The 20184-nt window shown below is 38.2% G+C and overlaps 1 protein-coding gene across 3 annotated transcripts in view; it reads right to left on the bottom strand.

Annotated features, from left to right (window-relative positions):
* The window catches only part of LOC124178052, a 106345-nt gene that overhangs the window by 18543 nt on the left and 67618 nt on the right, over positions 1 to 20184 (bottom strand). The window contains exons 1-2 of one of the 3 annotated variants that reach the window (XM_046561141.1): positions 1862 to 2185; positions 800 to 1048 (exon numbers count right to left, since the gene is read on the bottom strand). In XM_046561141.1, the coding sequence (XP_046417097.1) occupies positions 800 to 832 (33 nt within the window). In that variant the 5' untranslated portion in view covers positions 833 to 1048; positions 1862 to 2185. Of the gene's footprint in view, positions 1 to 799; positions 1049 to 1162; positions 1183 to 1861; positions 2186 to 20184 lie in introns of those variants that run through there. The other 2 variants (XM_046561144.1, XM_046561143.1) reach the window with 2 other exon arrangements.

The following is a 20184-nucleotide window of genomic DNA, read 5'->3' as shown; positions in this document are numbered from 1 at the left end:
TTCCAATATCGCGATAAAAAATGATTATATTCAAATCTGTGAAGCGAAGCACGTGGCTGGTGCGTGCGTCTTGCCTGAAGTCGATCTCAGGCTAGCCGGAAAGATTTTCGACCTGCCTGGTAGACAACACGGAACGACGGTAAGCTGTGTAATTTATTCTCAGTGTCAAATGTCTCCGACGTAATTGCGTCGATCGAAAATCTGACCATCCTAGTTGGAAATATCTTGCGCAGCACTATAAAGTACACTATTATCCTTTTGGTTTCAACGGAGTTTCATAACCAGCTGAATTCAGCACGATTCGAACTTGATTGAATGGTTGTGAGTGCGATTTATATATTAAAAAAAAAAAAATGGTACTTTTGAAAAAACATTTAAAAATGGCACTTGCAGCGTTTATTAATTCTCCTCTCCAATTTGTCACCAAGGAGAATTGAAGAAGGCTGTAAGTGCCATTTGAAGAAATAAAATGGTACTTGTTTCTGAAAAATGGCACATTTCCAAAGAAAATGGCACTTACTGCCCTCTTTAAATATCGTCTTCAATTTGTCACCAAGAAGTCTTTGAGAAGGTTGTGAGTGCCGTTTGAAGGAAAAAAAAAAAAAAAAAAAAAATGGCACTTTTTCAAAAAATGGTATTAACAGCCCCCCTTAAGTCTCCTTTTCAATACGTCGTCGTTGTGCCGCAAAGACCTTTTTGAGCACAGTCTCGAGCTTCAGCGAGACGCGTTGCTAGTTTCTTTGGTAAATCTGGTCGTTTCGGGGAAAAATGCGATAAGAAGGGATCGGCGAGAACTTACCGCGAGAAAGGCGCTAAGAGCTTCAATTCGCATAGTAGCTGGCCAGGCCAGCGGGGAGGCCGTAGATCCCAAGCCTCAGCTCGTCGTCGACTGTGCAGCTAAATTTCAATTCCTTCTGTAAAATCTCGTCCCCGCGGGGCGTCCTTCGGCTCAGCTCCTTGGATGGGGCCGGCGATCCAGGTCTCCTGGCTCCACGTCGACACGGCGCGCTCCTGCCCGGCGATCCCCTGACATGGCTAGCACGCCAACCTGAAACACGTACGCATAGTTTTCAGTTACTTTCGACTTCGACTCGATTTGGGGTACAAATCGTGTTTCTCCGTCATCGAAGCACGGAGAGTCGATCAGCATTCAAAGATTTACCTCCACGCGAACCTTATTCAATTTATTCATCGCTCGAATCATCGATTCTTTTTGCGTTTTTGCTCAAGTGTTGAAAGGTGGTTCAAATTTTTTTTTTTTAGGTATGCGGTACACTTCTATGTTTTTCGAAATAAATGCTTGTACGCAACCACATCTCGTTCAAGTGAGTACATTGTACGACTAAAAGGCTGAGACAGTGAAGAGTAAATTTCGGGAATTTATACGTCGATAACGAATAATTCAATTCGATTGGGTTTAGTTCTGTCAAAAATGTATGGACTGAACTTTTCTTTTCGTAAGTCAACTATTCCAAAGTGCCTCCTCCAAATTTTGAGATGAAGCGGTCAAGTCGTTTTTGAAAATATCGTGGGTACCATAAAAACATCTATCGTCTATTATCAATAATAATCCTTCCAATGAATCGGTTCTATTTTTTTTTTTTTTTTTTTTAATGCTAATGAATCTGCATACTTTTGCATAAAATAAGCCCCAATCGACTGGAATGATTTGTTGTACAGATGCAAATTCTCAAAAATCACCCACTTTTTCAACCATTTACTCGCACATGCCATCTTAAGATCACGTTTTATGTTTTTATTATCAGATATAAGCCTGGTCAACAATCTCGACATGCCAATCGGCAGTTATTTAAAAATCAGAGAAACTGTCTATCAAATCAAGGCTTATAAGTTTTAGCACCTGTCATCGCTGTTCACCATTTGATCCAACGTAGGTAAGATTCCCAAGGTAAGTGAAACACTGTTTTATAGTTGCATGTGTTTTTTTATAACAACAGATGAAAAAAGTGAAAACTTTTATATTTGTAGGGTAAATAGTTGTGACTAGTCGATGTGAGACGGCACGGTGCGAAAACCGTCACCAATATCACTATGCGATAATATCGTTTTCGGACTTTGATTATCATCACACACGGAAATAATAACTCGATGAAAAACGGTGGACTGGGTTAAACTGTTCCGGATCGGCGGAGTCAATCGCTAATATCATGCCGATAACGCGACGCGTTCGCTGCGGCATGTCGCGATCGACTGAACCGTGCTTTATTGATCAATCGATAAAAGTCAACTCGAGGCGCTGGTTGAAGCAATATAGAAACAAAACGGAACAAACAAAACAAAAAAAAAAACAAAAAAAAAAAAACACATATAAGAATAAACGAAATCAAACGGAAGTGCCGCCACGAACTTCAACGCACACTTTATCTTATCTTGTATTATACTTCGAAGTGTGGATGTTCCTGAACGGTCATCAACGCATAATTCAGTGCCTTTGCACCGTTGAAATTTCAGGCCGCTTTATAACTGACCTATTCCCACACATGAGTTATCCTTTTTTCCTGTTAACGATTTCTGCGCAATTTCAAAGTCCAAATTATTGCGTGACCGAACGGCGCCAAAGAAATATCTGGACTAAATTCATCGATGAGTGATTTTTCTGGAAATCTAAGATAAGATTCGTACGTTATAGTGGTGACGGAGTGGCTGAAATATTCGATTTCGTAACTTGCAGGATCAAGGGGCAAGTTGGAAAGGGGCAAATAACTTTCCGTAACTCATTCTCGGTATCGCTTTTATCCACCGACAGACAAATATCGGAGAATCTTTGATTGATTCTGTTAGCAGTTTCGCATTCTATGGTAATTATTAGATATGAAAAACGATAAATCACCGGTTCGGCTATCGAACCACGTGGAAATCACACCGTGTAAAATGACGGAGCACCCGCATCACGTGGCTCGCTGATTGCGCGAAATTCCATTGGCCGAAAAACAAAGGCGGGATGTCGAATACGTTAAATAAGATTCTACAAACCAGCCGTCTCGAAAATTTCGATCATGTAGGAATTTATAGGTGCAGGTCGAGTTAAATCCGGAGTATAATAACGATTTTACGATCTTTCCAATGAATTTTTATCGCCTGTACAATCTATCGCAAACCGTAGCTGATGTTCAATTTATATCGCAAAGCAAATCGTCCGATATTAACATTCTTTAGATTAGCCATTCCGTTTCTTGATTGGAATTAGTCACGGTATTCGAGAAAAAGAAGGCCTGCCTTACAGTTTCGCTGGTCTAATTGTACCACCCCGTATGACAATAACGCTTCAAGATAATCCCAATTACGACACAGCTCGCCTCTTGTGCGGCCAAAGCTTTCCCCTCGAATCACGAGGATGTCTTTTACCGTAATCCACGGACTTAATCGTTGATTGGAATTCCAATCCAGATATCGACACGTTAGGCAATCAAAATTAACAGAACGAAACGTCATGCATGAATAAAAGCAGATGATGTACATACTTGTACTGTGACGATAATCAGTCTTTTAAAAAATTTACCGATCGCATCGATTGTCTAATTTCTTGGCGGAGTCCTGCACGAGCTTTATGCATGTTTTAGAAAACTTTCTCCTCGTTTCAGTGTAGTTAGGTTACTAAAATAAAAAATTTTCGTACGAGGGACTAAAATGTTTCCGTTTCATGCGCAAATACATACTTCGATTAGAATTTGTTTATTTCTCTGACGCAACGTTTGGTAAAATGTATGTATCGACGCTAAAATTTGGATACGATAACTCGATTTCATCTGTCAAAAAAAGTAAACATTTTTTCGACTTCATTCGAACTTGTTTCTCCTCTTTGCGTTGAAGGTAAATGACTATTCACAATCCGTAGCAAAATATCAGCTGAGTTACAATATATCTGTGACGTAGAAACAACGGCGAAATTCTCAGGAAATAACCTAACAACTAAAAATACTTATCGATGACGAGTGGATATTTTTTATTATTTTTTTTCTCTCTCCTTGTTTTTCGCCCTCACGATTTAATCGTCTGCCAAGAAATTTTTCTACGAATCGATATACTTATTACAGGTACGAAGCGATAGCAGTGATAAGGCTGTACCTCATCGATTCCAGGTAAGGAGAGTGAGTTCTGGAGTTTTTACCTATCCACGAAACGTCACAGCATCGGCATTCAACGATTCGCCGATAGGGTTTAACTTAATCCACACGATCTGAGACCCAGTGCATTTCTGACGAGTCTCCGCACCGACGACGCCAAGCATATGCGAATGTGTCTGCGTGCGTCTCTGTGTGTGTGTGTGTGTGTGTGTGCCAACGTCAGCTCACTTTATCAACGGCGCCTACAGTAAATCTGATAAGATCGGACTGTTCGCGCGGCCTCAGCTTGTACCGTTGTAACTACGCGGCGCCAGTGCTCTACTGTGTCATTATTTTATTATCATTAATTTTCTCGCTAATTGCGAAGTCTTGTATACAGGCGGCCTTCTTCGTCATTCGCGGATTTCGCCGTTCCATACACGCGGCGACGAAATATTCGACGTCACTGACGAAGCGAAATTTTGGATTACGTAAGACTGACTTTGAAAGCCGAAGCATCACCGGAAAAAAGCCCTTCCGTGTTCCTCAGCGTAATAATCGTAAGATCTTGATGGTAATGGAAAACCATTTGTCTGCCATTTTACCAATTCCAAAGAATGACGATACCATTGTAACTCAACTTGGTGCACAATACGAACTATTGTGTCGTTTGTATCATAACGGAGTTCGTTGTTCCAAATACATCGAGTGATGTGCGAAACCGAAAGTTGTCGGTTATCGTATCGTACACGTCGGGTCGAATGGGCTACGGTACCATTGAGTCAGGAATCCAAATCGTATTATTAAAATCTATACCTACTTAATAATATTCTGAAGCATCATCTGATCGGGAAACTGGTTTCACGTCCTTTAATTTTGCCTTGGAATGACAACGTAAACCGTATCTGATAGTCGGAATTGAGTTGCTGGACGAAACTGTCACGATATCGGAACTATAAGCCCAGTAATCCGAATTCGGAACACGTTATTTAACTTTTGTTTATTTCACGATCACTTATGGCAGAAGCTAGGCTGTGTAACAGTAAAGATGAATGAGGTTCGATGCTTAGATTCTAGCTTCCATAGAAATATTTCAATTCGTCACTATACCAGCATTTTTGAACTCCCAACAGTCTTGAAACAGTCACGATTACGTATTCTAAATGATACTTGCTGTACTAGGAAAATGTCGTTCAAGTCGTGTGGCATGCTCACCACGGAGCTTTGAGAACGAGCTTATCAGTATTCCGGGATTTGTATTGGAAGGCTGATTATTCCATGCCCGAGTAAAAACTTTCGTTTTGCGATCTTCCGCAACGTCTGCGTTGCATAAATCATGGAAGGTTTCTTCCGCCGATCAGCTTCGAGATACTTGACAGTTTTACAACTCAATCTCGCAAACGCCACCGACCCTCGTCAATCTCAAACTCGAACGTTGGGTGTACAATGCGCACTCGAAAGTCGAGTTGAACAAAAGGTTGCGTGCAATAAATGAGTAGAAAAACAGCGAGATGAATATTAAAGCTAGTCGCTTTGATCATCCTCGGCAAGCCAAAAGCTCTTGTCGGACGTTTTTAAAAAAAATAAAATTTTTCTCAGTGTTTGAAACAGGTGACGAGGTCAAGGGCGGTCGAATCAGGACTGAACCCGATTGAACCCGTTGAACCCGATTTCCGATAAAATCTCCTAGCAGCCTGTAGTTTCCGTAGTTACTATCCTTGGACTAGCATTACACCAACTCCGCCCGCAAATTACCTGCAACACCTGGACAGGGTGATCTGCGAATCAAACTGCTTCTCACCTGCAGCACGAAGACCGGGTGAGGATGAATCAATGCACACCATAGGAATTATCCTCTGAAGGAAACCGTGCCTATAATTTTTACCGAGAGTGTATATTGATCAGGCTATGGCAAAGAAAGCTTGAAATTAACCCGGAAATACCTCGCCTTGGAATAATGTAACGAAACGTTCGTTAGGAAATTGTATCGAGCGAGGGTCTTCTCTGCGTGAAAATTAACTGTAATTAAATGAAAGGTTGATGACCGAGCATTTTTATTATGCAAAGCGGAAAAAAATGCACGCGGTTAAATATGTAACGGGTGATATAAACGAATACGTGCTTCGAAGCATCGAGAAAAGCGGTACAAGGTAGAGGAAAATGAAAAACTTGAAAAGGTAGCGGCTAACAAATTTCTGAAATTTCGGTTCGTACTTTTCATTATATTCTCAGTTTTATAAAGGTTCTTTGATTGTTCGAATAGTAGAAGTACTAAAAGTAGAGTATAAACATCACAAACTGATTTTGCGTAGCAATTACCAAAAAAAAGGATCAAAATGGTAACGCGTACCTCGTTTTTCGTAATTCCAACAATATTCAAACAGTTTTTTTAACGATACCTGTTTCACTCAATTTTTCCAGTTACTGTAACAAATGAAATTATTCTCAGTGTAGGATAACCATTTTGATCGACGTGTCGATGTTCTCGACTGAGAAAAAATTTCGAAATGATTGTTTATCAAATTCCAGCGCGTCGATCGGTAACTTGGAATTCTTTTTTCCATAGCCAACAATATTCCAAAGCAAATTTTCTAACAAGTCGTGAAGAAAAAACAATTTTCTGAATCGATCGAATACATCGAAAAAAAAAATAAATAAATAAAAATGTTTTCCGAATCGGACCGAATATGGTTTCACCCAACGACGCGTATATTCTTGTTCCGAATACTCCTTTCACGCAAACAATAGGTTTCTTTGAATGAGAAACAACACTTTTTCGCGATATCCGATCGCCGTCTTTCCTGAATCTAAAAAATCACCCAGTATAAGGGGGAGACAATAGTGTGCGTTTATCCGTGTAAAGTGAAAAACGGGTACAGGAGAGACGAGGATGCCTCAGAGGTAGGTCCCAGTACGCAACGACAGCCGGCGATCCAGGATTTCTTTAAACCGGAATCATTTAATACGTAATAAACGCGAGATCCTCCTCTCTTTGTCGGGATGGGTTTAATTAGTTACTGGTTTTGGAACCAGTAATCCTGCGCAGCCGCGCCCCCAGCTCGACGCGTCGAACGTCAACTAATTCACCTCGCCACGGCCATTCTCCGTATACCGAGCGCCATTCACAACCAACGTTCCTCGATGAATTTCGGATCTCAGCTGAAGCTGAGGAGGTACAGTCAGGGCCAAAAAGGGTGAGGCAAAAACGCGATCAGATAAAATAAGTTGAAAAATTCTCGCTTAAACTGGTCGAGAAATTACGTGAATTTTTTTTATTTTTATCGCATTGTCCCGTTTCTGATTTTCTTTTAACTTTTTTCTTTTTAATCACAAAATCAATGTAATCACTTGTTTCGTTTGTAAATAAATTCTCAATAGATCGTTTCATTTAGATTTTGGATAATGGGTTACGCGCATTTGAATCAAACGCATATCATTCGTTAATTATGATGATGGTACGTATCATATATTTTATTAACCGCTAATGAGTTCAATTGCAAAAATCTATCCGAGACGGTTCATAAAAAATTCATTCACGAATAAATCGAACAATTTTTCATCACACTCAAATCTACTAAGTGGACTGTTTTTTTATAATTTTTTTCTTTTTGGGGGCCGGCTTGATGGATTTGCAGTTAAAATTTAGTGTCTTAAAGTTCGTTTCTCCATCGCACATTGCCTGTTTAAATAAGAGTGAAAAAAACAATACCTATAATTCACCGATTTTACCGACGTAATTGTTGACGGCAAAATTTTATCACAGGTAATTGACTTAGTGCTTTAACATTTATCTCTAGATAAAATTAACTGGTCAGAACAAACTAGACCAAACTCGATTAGCTTCAGTTGAGCTTTCTAAGCCTCGGTTTTGCTACGTTTCGGTTTCAACACGTCTTCGACCCGACTGTACGTCTTATAGATCCTCAAATTTCAGGTGAAATGTTCATTTCGTCGGAGACACGGCGATTGGTATTCGCTAATCGTTCGATCACCCGTTGGCGATTCTGGATTGGGATTGGTCGGCTGGCGCTATAATAATAATTGATATTCCGATTTGCATTTGGCTATTACTCACTCGAAAGAAAAAACTTGATGAATAAATACACGGAATAATTTGGAACTGGTTTCTCCCTCCTCAAATAAGTCCTGACCCACTGAAGCGAATTTTTTTCTCAACTTTTCGAATTTGCCTAATCCGCACTCTGATATTTTCATCCCGCTGTGCAATCACGTTCTTGTCGATGATCTACATTTTTACCGTCTCACTTCGGATCTAAAGCAAGTCTGACGATAGAATTTATGAATTGGAAAATGACGATGTAACCAAGTTCCGGAATAAAAAGTTAAATGAATTTCACATTGTTGAGAGAATTCTTTTTCAATCCAGACGGAAATTGAAGATCGGGAATTTAGCCGCCGATTTCATGTTTCATTCTTTCAAAGCCAAACCCGAATCTTCTGCCTAATTTTTACGACTCTCTTATTTAAGAATGGATCGTCTACGAATTCACCGCATCTACTAACTCAATGATTATAACTCACGATATCGCATCGTACGTTTTTTTCGTTCCATAAAATCAGAAACTGACGAAGATTTTCAGAGAATTCATTAATCGAAAATTCATTGAAACGGAACGATGAGTGTTAATTGTATCAAAAATTCTTTCAAACGATTATTGCGTGCAGTTTGAATCCGTCAAATGAATGAGAAACTTTTTTTCCGTTGAAAAGAAAAAAAAAAAAATGATTTCAATAGTTTTTTCTTACGTTTCGTATCGTTTCTACCCAATTTTCTTCACGACGTGCAAAAGTCTTTACGCCGACGCGTAAGGCGTGCGAAATACATTGACAGATTTTAACGAGCCAATTATAAAAACAAGCGCGTGGCGGCGGCAGAATTTTTTCATATATAATAAAAAAAATTCAAGTAATTAAGAGCCACGAGACGGGATTGAGTCGCCATATCTTGCACCGACGCCCACGTGTACGTACATATGTGTGCATATACGTACACCTATACGACAAGGATATCGCGTTCTGCCCTAAGCCATTGAGCAAAGCTCGTTATTTATCGTCAAGAAAGTCGCGTTGAGCCTTCATCGGCGTTTTGTTTGCACACGCGTCAAAGCTCAAGATGGGCTCGCAGCTGTTGCAGGGTGAAATTAATGATTGAGAAGAAAGATTGCGTTGTTTAAACGGATTATTAACCGACCTGCTAGGGCGGATCGTTAGTCGCGCGTTGTTGCTGATTCACCGACAAGTGAGCTTGCAGAATGTTACGCGCACGGCTAGTTATATATTCCGTAACATTAATCCGCGCGCAATTATTTATTATAATCCTGACCCGAGACTAAGACTGACAATGAGCTGGACTTAGTTTGAGAAATTAAACGAAGAAAGAAAGATTAGCCAAAAAAAGAAAAGGAATCCTAATGATTCATAATACTTGTCACGATACTCGGAACGAACATGCGTCGTGTTGTTGAGAATTATTGCTTGTCAAAAGCGCATTCATCTGCATTAGCGAAATGTCACATATCCGCGAAGCGTAAGCTCGGATCACAGTTTTCTGCACTGATGGATTACGCGTCCCTTGCTGTTACTGAATTACATAACTTACGACGCTGCAACGGGAATGAAACCGGTGACAAAGTAGCTATAATTTCTCATCCGATACCTGCAGAACTGTCCTTTTCTATCGGCAATAGAAATTATCCCTGATTTACGACGTCGCCCACGCGACGCCGGCTGGCAATTCGCATGTGAATATGTATAATATAATATATACATATATATACACACACACACACACACGCGTATACAATACAGATACGGGTTGTACGAGTTGGTAAATATCTGGATAATCATTCACTCATGGAGGTAAACCGATCCCTGCACGCTATTTACGCTACTTGTGAATAATCATGCGCTTTTACCGCATACTGCATTCGCTTTATGCGCCTCGAATTGTCGTAGTCTTGATCGTAATCCAGCAATCGCCAGAGCAGAGTTGGTTCTCACATCCCGTAAGTTAGTTGGCCGTAAAAAAAAAAGAATTTTCACATTCCATTAGAGAAATCTCAACATACGTGTTACAGTTGCTTACACTGAGAGGAATTTTTAATTCCGGTTACCGCTCAGTCCTTCAATATTTTCATTTTTTACCAGAATCGAAAAATACAGTTCTAGATGGAAAATAAAAATTAGCTTTGTAGCTGTTAACCAGAAAGTCTGGTATCCGTTACTATTATTTCTCGTTACGATCGCTGTTACTAGATTTTCTTGTAACTGTTGCGAAAATTTAATGCTTATGCTTTTTTTAACGATACCTGTTTTACTGAATTTTTCTTGTTAGTGTAACAAATGAAATTTTTCTCAGCGTACAGGAAACTAGCAAGCCCGTCACAACTTTACCAGCATCCAAAATTAAATTTAACTAAATTAATGAACATTCTATTCGGACAAAACAATCTTGCTCACAGTTTATGTTTACATGCCTATTTGAATGAAGATTGATGTTCGATCCAACCTAACCTAACCTAATCCACCTCTATATGATCTGTAAGATTTCAATCAGGGTATGCAAATATCGTTATATCCGCGAAACTGTTGATTTCATTGTAACGAATTATAACCTAAAACCTAGACAGACGTTCTAGCTGTCCAGAGAAAAAATAAAAAAGAACGAAAATCGGTTCAGCAGTTCTGGATTTATAAGCGAACATAGGTCAGAAAGACAGTGAGTTTATTGTATTTATTTGTGAGATCGATAAGATTGCAACGAAATTGATAAATGAATAACGCAATGTAGTTGAATTCGAAAAAAAAAAATTACGTTGAAGGAAGATATTTCGTCCGATCACAGTTGACGATGATTATTGCATTTCAAATGTTAGAAATCTTGTCTAGCAATAATTTTTTCATGTCTCGCATTTGTCCAGACCGTAGAAGAAATGATGTATAAAATTAGCAGAGGTAAAAATGATTAGGAGTTGTGTTTTCGGTAGATATGATCGAGTATTCAATCAGGGTTATTACTATGTAAGACACTAATCGGATTCCCTTTTGAAAACTAGACAAATTTACTTTACACCGAGCCAAAAATAAAATTGAGCAATGGATCGATATTCTGACCAGAAAGTAATGTGTCGTGAATTCGTAATTCCTTGGATCATAACGTGAAATAAAGTTTAGAATCACACATCCTGAAATCAATTTATAGACAAATTTGCAAGCCAACTTTAACACACTTTTCGAATGATTTCGAAACAGCGTTAGAAGCGATTGCGAGAAAAAATTAAAATCGAGGGATAATTAATATGTTTTTCATGCCTCAACAGCCTGAAGAATGCTCCAATATCCAAAGTAACTCGTTCGACTTTTGAACGCGCAAGTTAGAAGTGGAAAATTCCTGAACACGGTAAGTAATGATATATCGTTCAGCTACATTCTAATTGTTAATTAAGCGGTTCCCATAAAATTCTTTTGCGACTGTATGACATGGTCCAGCCCCGGAGGAAGGTGAGGATGATAAAGGAACGCCTGAAAACGTATTTACGCATCCTTGGTCCTGGCGAGATCTCTTCAAGTTATCTTAAGCACCGCGGCGAGTCGCGTAGAGATCTAATTGAGTTGCCAGTCTCGGTTATCTAAACTGCAAAGATCAAGAGCAATATCTGGAATGCCGTTATCTGAATACACTCTCGGGTATCTTACCCGAGCAGCACTTTGTACAGCCTACTTCGTTCAAATGCAAATCGGTTAATTAATATCGCTCTTGCGTAGGCACCGACAGTGCAGCTCGTCCAAAAGAGAATTTTTAGTTTTTTGTTTTTTTTTATCTCGTTCTTAAAACTCCGAAAACTGTAAAAAATTTTCTGGACGCTTCGTTCGAACTTCGATACTGTAAAATAATCGCATGCAAAATTTCAAACTAAATTATTATTGAACATACTGTAGTGGTGACAGATATTCAAACCCAGATGCGGAAATAAAAATGTTGAAGAAAATACCGTTTTTGAAGTGAATATTTTCATACTAGATCAGAACCACAAAGAATTTCGAACAATAATCTCTTGTTTGGAATTTTAAACGTGAATTTCGACGACTAATGTTGAAAATAAGACACTTTTTCCGATCAGAAACGTAGAGGCTTACCTAATTGTAACATGGACAAAATTGTAGTAGCGAATGAAAACTGTAGCAGTAAATCGATAGGGAATTATTAAAGAATTTGCAATAACTCTGGATAATGTTTGAGCAAAACGTGACACAGAAAAAGCGACAGGGAAAAATTAGGGGATTTTCGAATATCAGAAATTAAACTGTTCTGAAAAGTTTGACATAATCAGTTTCACAAATGCAGTTATCCTATTAAAATTTTCTTACATATGTACGGATTTGCATGAAAAATGTGATAATCAGAAAATGTACACTGAGAAAAATTTCATTTGTTATAGTAACTAGAAAAATTCAGTTAAACAAGTATCGTTAAAAAAACTGTTCGAATATTGTTGGAACTACGAAAAACGAGGTACACGTAACGATTTTGCGCTATCGTCGATCCTTTTTTGGTAATTGCAACGAAAAATCAGTTTCTTCGGTTCACTCTACTTTTTTAGCTAAACAAGGCTTTAACGTCAATTTATCGTTGCACAAGCATTAAATTTTCGCAACAGTTGCGCGAAAATATAGCAACAGTGATCGTAACGAGAAAGAATAGTAACGGATACTAGACTTTCCGGTAACAGCTAGAAAACTAATTTTCATTTTGTACCTAGAACAATATTTTTCGATTGTGGTAAAAATCGAAAATATTTAAGGACTGAGCGGTAACCGGAACTAAAAATTTCTCTCGATGTAGTATCGACAAGTATAATCATACCAACTACCAACTCGTCCCACATTTTCTTGTAATTTCAACAATATTCAAATCGTTATTGTAACGATACCCATTCAACGAGAGTTTTCTACATACGGTAACTATAAATTTTCTTCAGCGCAACGTTTCACCGAATTTCCATCCCGACGTTTTTCCCTCGCGTGACGAAGACAAGGCAACCACGTTGCCGCATTCTTTGTTCGGGGGCGTCGCGACGCCGGCGCCAGGATTAGAGGGGTTTACTCTAATCCCCGCGACGCGCGATCCTATGCTTAATTTATCACCGACGGGTTCACCGCTGGCTACGTCACGGACGGTTGACGTCGCCGGCGATAGTCGAAAGGAACGAGCTGCATAAATCCCTCGACTGCAAAAATGGCGCCCGTCCTGTGGGGGCCTTTCGAGTTCGACTCGACTGTTACCAACAGCCGGTAACTAATGGACCACGTGGGAAACCGCACTGACAAATTTACGACCGGGTAAGTGTTCCTCTCCCTCTCACTTTCTCTTTCTCTTTCTCCAGACTACGGGATTTCTTTTATTACGCAGTTCTTTAATTTCCTTTTTTCGTTCACCCCCGCGCCACTTGATTCATTTCTTCAATTTTTTTACAACCCCTGCACCGCGACTATATATTATTCAACAGTAGATCTTACCGTTTGGTTTGATACAGACCGTTATTTATTACGCACCCCTGTTTCTGAGCAATGAAAATTCATTGTCAGGATAGCGAGTTCAAAGATACGGTCTTATTATTTCGGAGCAGAGTGTGTCTGAAATATATGCTGATCGAAATTTTTAGTTGCGGTTACCGCTCAGTCCTTAAAAATGTTCAATTTTTATCACAATCGCAAAATATTGTTTTTCGTAAATCCAACAATATCAGATTTGTACTTAATCCCACGACAAGCCGTAAAAATTTGTACTAATCACAGGGAATGCAATATCTTTGAAATCTGCAGGAGTACTCTTTTGCAAAAATCTTTCGAATCATTTGTAATTTTTGTGAATTTTGATCGAAATTCTTTGAAACGTCCGAAAATCAAATGACTCTCGCCCCGGCAGATTCTCCGAAAAACTTGCTGAGCGTCTGTGAGCGTTATTTTGATAGATTACAACAAAGGTTTCAAAGTTCCAAACAATTATTAAAACCCCAGAGTTATTAAAATCTCTACGAAATTTGTCTGAAACTTCCTAAAAATGATCAAAATCGTTTTCAATCCGCTCAAGTTATATCACATACTTCGAAATAATTTAAAATCCCATTTCATCTGAAAATCTTTCAATTTGCTGAAATTTTTGTGATACGAAAAGTTTGAGAATAGTTTAGACCAGAAAAGATGCTCGACTTATATCGACTGGGGTCAAACGGTTGGACATTGTAAAAAGTGTGGCACATAAAAAGCGAGAGTACAGCGATGGGTGAGTATTGAAGAAATTGAAAGGTGCGGGCGAATCGGGCCTTAGAAGACTGAAAACTGAAGTTGAAAAGCGATAGAAAAAAAAGGCAGAAAAAGCACGCCCGAAGAGGGGAAAGAAAAAAAATACATGTATATAGAATATCATTTGCATGACTATGCCGGTATAATGTCGACGTCAGGGATTTGTTAACGAGTGAGCAAAGAAACAGACAATCTCGAGTGCCCAAGAGAACCGCACTTTTCACGCCATTCTCACGATATTGTGACACTTCTCTTCTCTCTCTCGATGATTCTTCACGTGATTTTTTCCCCCCCTCTATTATCCTCCTCGTTCTCTCTACTTTCCTCTTCAACTCCTTGAGTCTTTTTTCTATTCCGTCCTATTATACATGCAGAACGGGTTGGGGGTTAAAATAGAGAACGATGAAAAAATCGAAGAGCCACAATATAGAATCTTCTCAGACGCGAGAAGTCAATTTATAGAATTGAAAAATGTAGAAGCTCGAAGTATGAAAAAGTAAAAGAATAGAAAGATCAGAACATAGAATGCCGGACTTTGTAATCGTCAGAATTCTTCTTAAAAATATAGACTTTGCCGTTTTATGTTTTGATCTTCCTGTATTTTGTCATTCTGTACTTCGACTTTCTATACTTACAATTTTCTATGCCTGGACTTTCGGCATTTAAAGATTTTACGAATCGATGAACATTCGATATCCTGGTCCTTCTATCGATCGAAATTTCTAGTTCTTTACCCCCACCCTGCGGAGGGAATTTCTAACTACTTCACGTTCCTTCGTTCGCTAAAATTCAACGCGCACGCGCTACAATCCGGCGACCTATTTCTAACCTAAAAAATTTCAACAGTTACGAATCGAGCAAATTTTTTAAGGTTAGATACATCGCGACAAAATATCGTCCAAGTTTATAACAATCGAGCCCGGATTGCGTGCGCGTGCGCATTAAATTTTAGCAGACAACGAAACGTGCTACAGTAGTTGGATTATCACTTCGATGATCCCCAATAAAGTTAACTCAACTTTAGAGGGATTGGTTATAAAAGATCTAACTTTGGCGTGAAAATTATAATCCAAGTAACTTTACGAACCCCGATGATAAAACAATTATCTTCTACGCTTATACACAGGAGTTGACTGTTTTATCATCGGAGTCCGTAGAGTTACTTGGATTACAGTCTTCGCGTGAAAAATAGGTTTTTTGTAATCAGTCTCTCTAAAAATGGGTGAATTTCATTTGGAGAGATCGCCTTGGTATGCCAGTTTTCCGAAACTCTGCACAACAAGTGCAGATCGGGTCGAGATGCGTCATCGAAATCCATCAGGCGCATCATACCTCGTAGTTTTAAGGTACTTTCGCTTATGTCAGCCCGCGACTCCAGGGAGATATGACACCACTCGAGGCGATCCGGGGCAACGCGCGCGTAAACATTTAAACCGTGATTCCCAAGGTAAATAATACGGTGTTCAAAACGTTTACAAATACCCCGCGACTTTGTCCCGCATATGGGAACGCAAACATCATTGACCGTCTGCACCCAGCCACCAATTGACTCATATTGAGGAAGCCTGTTGAATGTCAATATCTAAGTAAATATCGACACCCTGCACCGAAGTCAGTTCTTTCTGCTCGCCACGCCTTCCTCAAAAGCACGTGAGAAATAATTCCAATTCCGGATATGGTGAAAAGAATACGCTTCGCCTACTGGCGCCAGGCACGTGTGCACCTCGAAAATCACCTTCCTTTTCACGCCTCGTAGTGCTTCTCGTGTCATTTTACCAATAACTCAACGCCATACCCACGCTGAGAGAAATTTTTAGTTCCGGTTACCGCTCAGTCCTTAAATGTTTACATTTTTTACCACAATCGAAAAATACAGTTCTATTTTGCGTTGCAATTACCAAAAAAGGATCGACGACAGCGCAAAATGGTTAGGCGTACCTCGTTTTTCGTAATTCCAACAATATTCGAACAGTTTTTTTAACGATACCTGTTTTACTTAACTTTCCTTGTTACTCTAACAATTTAATAATTTCACGATGCAACTGTCACTACATTACACGGACTATATATTTTCACGACACATCCGATGTCAATATTATTTCCCACGAGTAGTCCCACGAGATAACTTTTATCATGCGTTACCCGAATTATTATGCAACAGTATCTTGAGAACTTTTTCATACCACGGTTTTCAATCATATATTGAACAAACAAACACACTTCAAGTTACTCCTGAGATATTCAACCGTTTTATAACGTTAATTTATACAACGATATAATCGTTTCCTAACATCCTTCGTTTAACGTTTGAAAAAATACTTTACAATCTTGATGTCCACCCACAATTTTTGATTGATCTCAAGTCTTTCATACAGTATCTCCACGAATACCAGTTTTTTCTTGTTTTTTTTTCATTTATTTTTAAAATCAGAAAGAATTCACTTGAAAACGAAACTATCAAAAATTCAGGAAAGTTATAAAGACATAATTGAAAATTGTTTTGTTTTTCAAACGACATTGTTTGTGTCAAATTGATCTGTATATCAACTCAAGCAATAGTTTTAAAAGTTTGTTTTACAATTGTTTGTATCGTCACTGTTTTGTGTTTCAGCCAACGAAGAAAGCAAAGTGACGCGAAATCGATCCGATATGTTATCAGATACGAAAGTGCGAACGATGAAACGAAGATGTTGCATGAATTTGTCAGGCTTGAGTGTCTTGTAAAGACGATAACAGGAAATCTAGACGAGTTGTTAACTGACGTTAAAAAACAGCTTTCAAATATCGATAAGTGCTGCCGATCAGCCGGAAGATCGAGTCGAAAATCAGAATCGTAAGCATGAGTTTCAGGTGGAGAGAGTGACAAGAGAACCGCGACTGATAAGAAAACTTTATTTTTTCGTATCTCTGACAGCTGTCAAAGCTGTATATTCAAACTTTGAACAAACCTCAAGAATTTTTCCAGGCGCACAGACTTCCTTTATTCAAATGCAAGCCCACGAAGGGTTTTAAACCAGGTTTATTGCGGTGCCTGAAAAAGTGTTGTATATTACAACTGTAGTATGTATCAAATGTGTAATTTGTCACGATTGCAGTGGTATTAAATTTTTACTTCACCAAATACGTTCGCTCAAATCTGCATTCGGTAGTAAAGAAGTCAAGAATTGTGAGAAATTATTCTCAAGCCGAATCGCGCGCGTAATTTTGTTTGCATATAATTGTAAATTTACGGTAATACGTGTGCAGAATCCGTACGCAAATTTGTAAAATTACAGGCACGAAAACCAGTAGACGTAACATTGCGGAAAAAAACGTATTTGATTCTTAAATGAAAATATGTACTTTGGAAACAAAGATCATGGTGTCGGTGATAAATCTCGTTTATTTAAATTCCCGAATAAACAAATGTTCTCAATGCAAACTCGATACAAACTCATTTTCAGCCGGTTAATAAGTAGCTAATTTTCACAAACTTCGCAGTTGTTTAGTTCAGCGTTCACGAGATACGGAATATTTATGTTCAAAATGTTTGAACGCGAAGAGACGCACACGTGCGTCAAGATGATAACAAAACAATAGTAGAGTTTATCACACTCCGTAGAACAGGATAGATTGGTCTTATTGGGTATGAAGGTCAGTCTCCGCAAAAAAAAAACTTTTATTTATAAAAACATAAAAATATAAAAAAATATTAATTTTCACACGGGTAAAGAATTATAACGATAAAACTGTTGTCAGACATAATTCGTTGAATATTTTTTTTTTTCAGATTTTTGGGACTCCACTTCACATTGAGAACCAAGAATTTATAATAAGTTTAAATTTAAGTTATTAAAAATTATTTTTAATGTAATATCGGTCAACAAATAAACCCAATTAGTAACTGTTTTTTTTTTTTTAGAAATTTTAGACGACATTCAATTTCACTTACGTGTTCTTATCTTCTATCACGCGTCAAGATGTTGTTTGAACGCGTCCCAGTGAAGAAGTGATCGAACATCGATTGTTACGCGAGGAGCAGCTTTTGACAAAATTATGAAGAGGTCAAGTAAATTGATGGCTCGGCTTATGGAAATGCTCAAGGGTAAGTATGGTATGGACACAGCAAAGAGAGCTGCGGGAACTCCTTTGAAAGCCAATGCAATAACACTTCCAACAATTGCAGCTAGTCTTCCTTTGATAAAAGTTTCCCTCTTCGTAGCTGGTCTTGGAAGAAATATCTATGACCCCTCGATAGCTTTTGGAGAGGATTACAAAAAGATGCCAAATGCATTCTTCTCCCCCACGATCTTATCTGTATTTCCTCTTTCCTATGAGATCCCAAGAGCACAACTATTCTTGTGTTCAGTGATGACTGATGATGTTCTGCGTAAGAACGAACCTGGGAAGAAGACTAAGCTGATAGTTATGCTACAATATTTCCAGGCATCCAACGTTTTGTTTTTATAAATAAAAGTTTTTTTTTGTTGACACTGACCTTCGTACCCAATAAAACCAATTTATCCTGTCAACTACAAAGGTCAAGAACATTCTTTCAAACTCTGTAGAACGGTCTTTATACTGTAATAGAAATTCGCGTGTACGATTAATATTTAAAACTAGTGTCACACTTTATTCTATGTTCAAATTGGAAGTCGTGAGACAATTTCGGTATCGCTAAATAAAATTGAAACGGCGTAGCTGTATTTGCGAAAATTTGACGTCAGGAAATTATCTAATGAACGGATGATTAATGTGATCTGTTGATATCGCGACCTAATTATTCCGTAATAATTGAAGAGGGAAATCAAAAACGGCTGTAGGTACAATTTTTATTATTACTTCTATTTATTGAAAACGGTTGTGTCGTTTTTTCACATAAATTAAATAAGGCTACAAGTACCATTTCTTTCTTTTTTGACAAAAATGGCACTTGTGAAAAAAAATGGCAATGTTGAACGGTGAATGGCGAATGATGAATAATGTGATCTGTGGATGATATCATGACCCAATTATTCCGTGAAAATTGAAGAGGAAAATCAAAAAACGGCTGTAGGTACCATTTTTATTTTCATTTATTGAAAACAGTTGTGTCATTTTTTCAGAACAATTAAGAAACGCTGTAAGTACCATTTTTTTCTTTTTTGACAAAAATGGCACTTGTGAAAAAAAAAATGGCAACTTTGAAAAAAAAATGGCCATGTTGAACGATAAACGGTAAATGATAAGTAATGTGATCTGTTGATGATACCGTGAGCCAATTATTCCGTGATAATTGAAGAGGAAAATCAAAAACGGCTGTATCATTTTTATTTTTACTTTCATTTATTGAAAACGGTTGTAAGTGTCATTTTTTCACGAAAATTATAAAAGGCTATAAGTACCGCTTATTTCTTCTTCGGCAAAAATAGCACTTGTGAAAAAAAAAATTATCATATTGAACGGTTTGTCCCGTGAGAGGTGTGTAATTCGAGCACATGTTTTATTTTTTGTCAAAATTATATCGTTGCCCAATTATTGCGGCGATTGAACGAGGATTTTTCTAATTGATTCGAAGGAGAATTCAACACAGCTATAAGTACCATTTCTTCTTCTTTTTTTTTTCAACAAATGACACTTGTGAAAAAGAAATGACGACTTTGAGAAGAAATTGCACTTGCAACCGTATTTAACTCTACTTTTTAATTTTCAAAATTATCGTTAAATCGCTGGCAATTACTGGGCGCCGATATAATATTGAAGAAAAAAAAGAAAACGCGTGCTTAAATTCCACTTGTTATAACGAGACAAACAGTTCAATCTTGCGAGTGTCAGAAAA

Source organism: Neodiprion fabricii, chromosome 3 (assembly GCF_021155785.1).
Source record: "Neodiprion fabricii isolate iyNeoFabr1 chromosome 3, iyNeoFabr1.1, whole genome shotgun sequence".
Classification (NCBI taxonomy): domain Eukaryota; kingdom Metazoa; phylum Arthropoda; class Insecta; order Hymenoptera; family Diprionidae; genus Neodiprion; species Neodiprion fabricii.
Note: the sequence above shows the minus strand (reverse complement) of the source record. Positions and strands in the feature narration are given on the sequence as shown.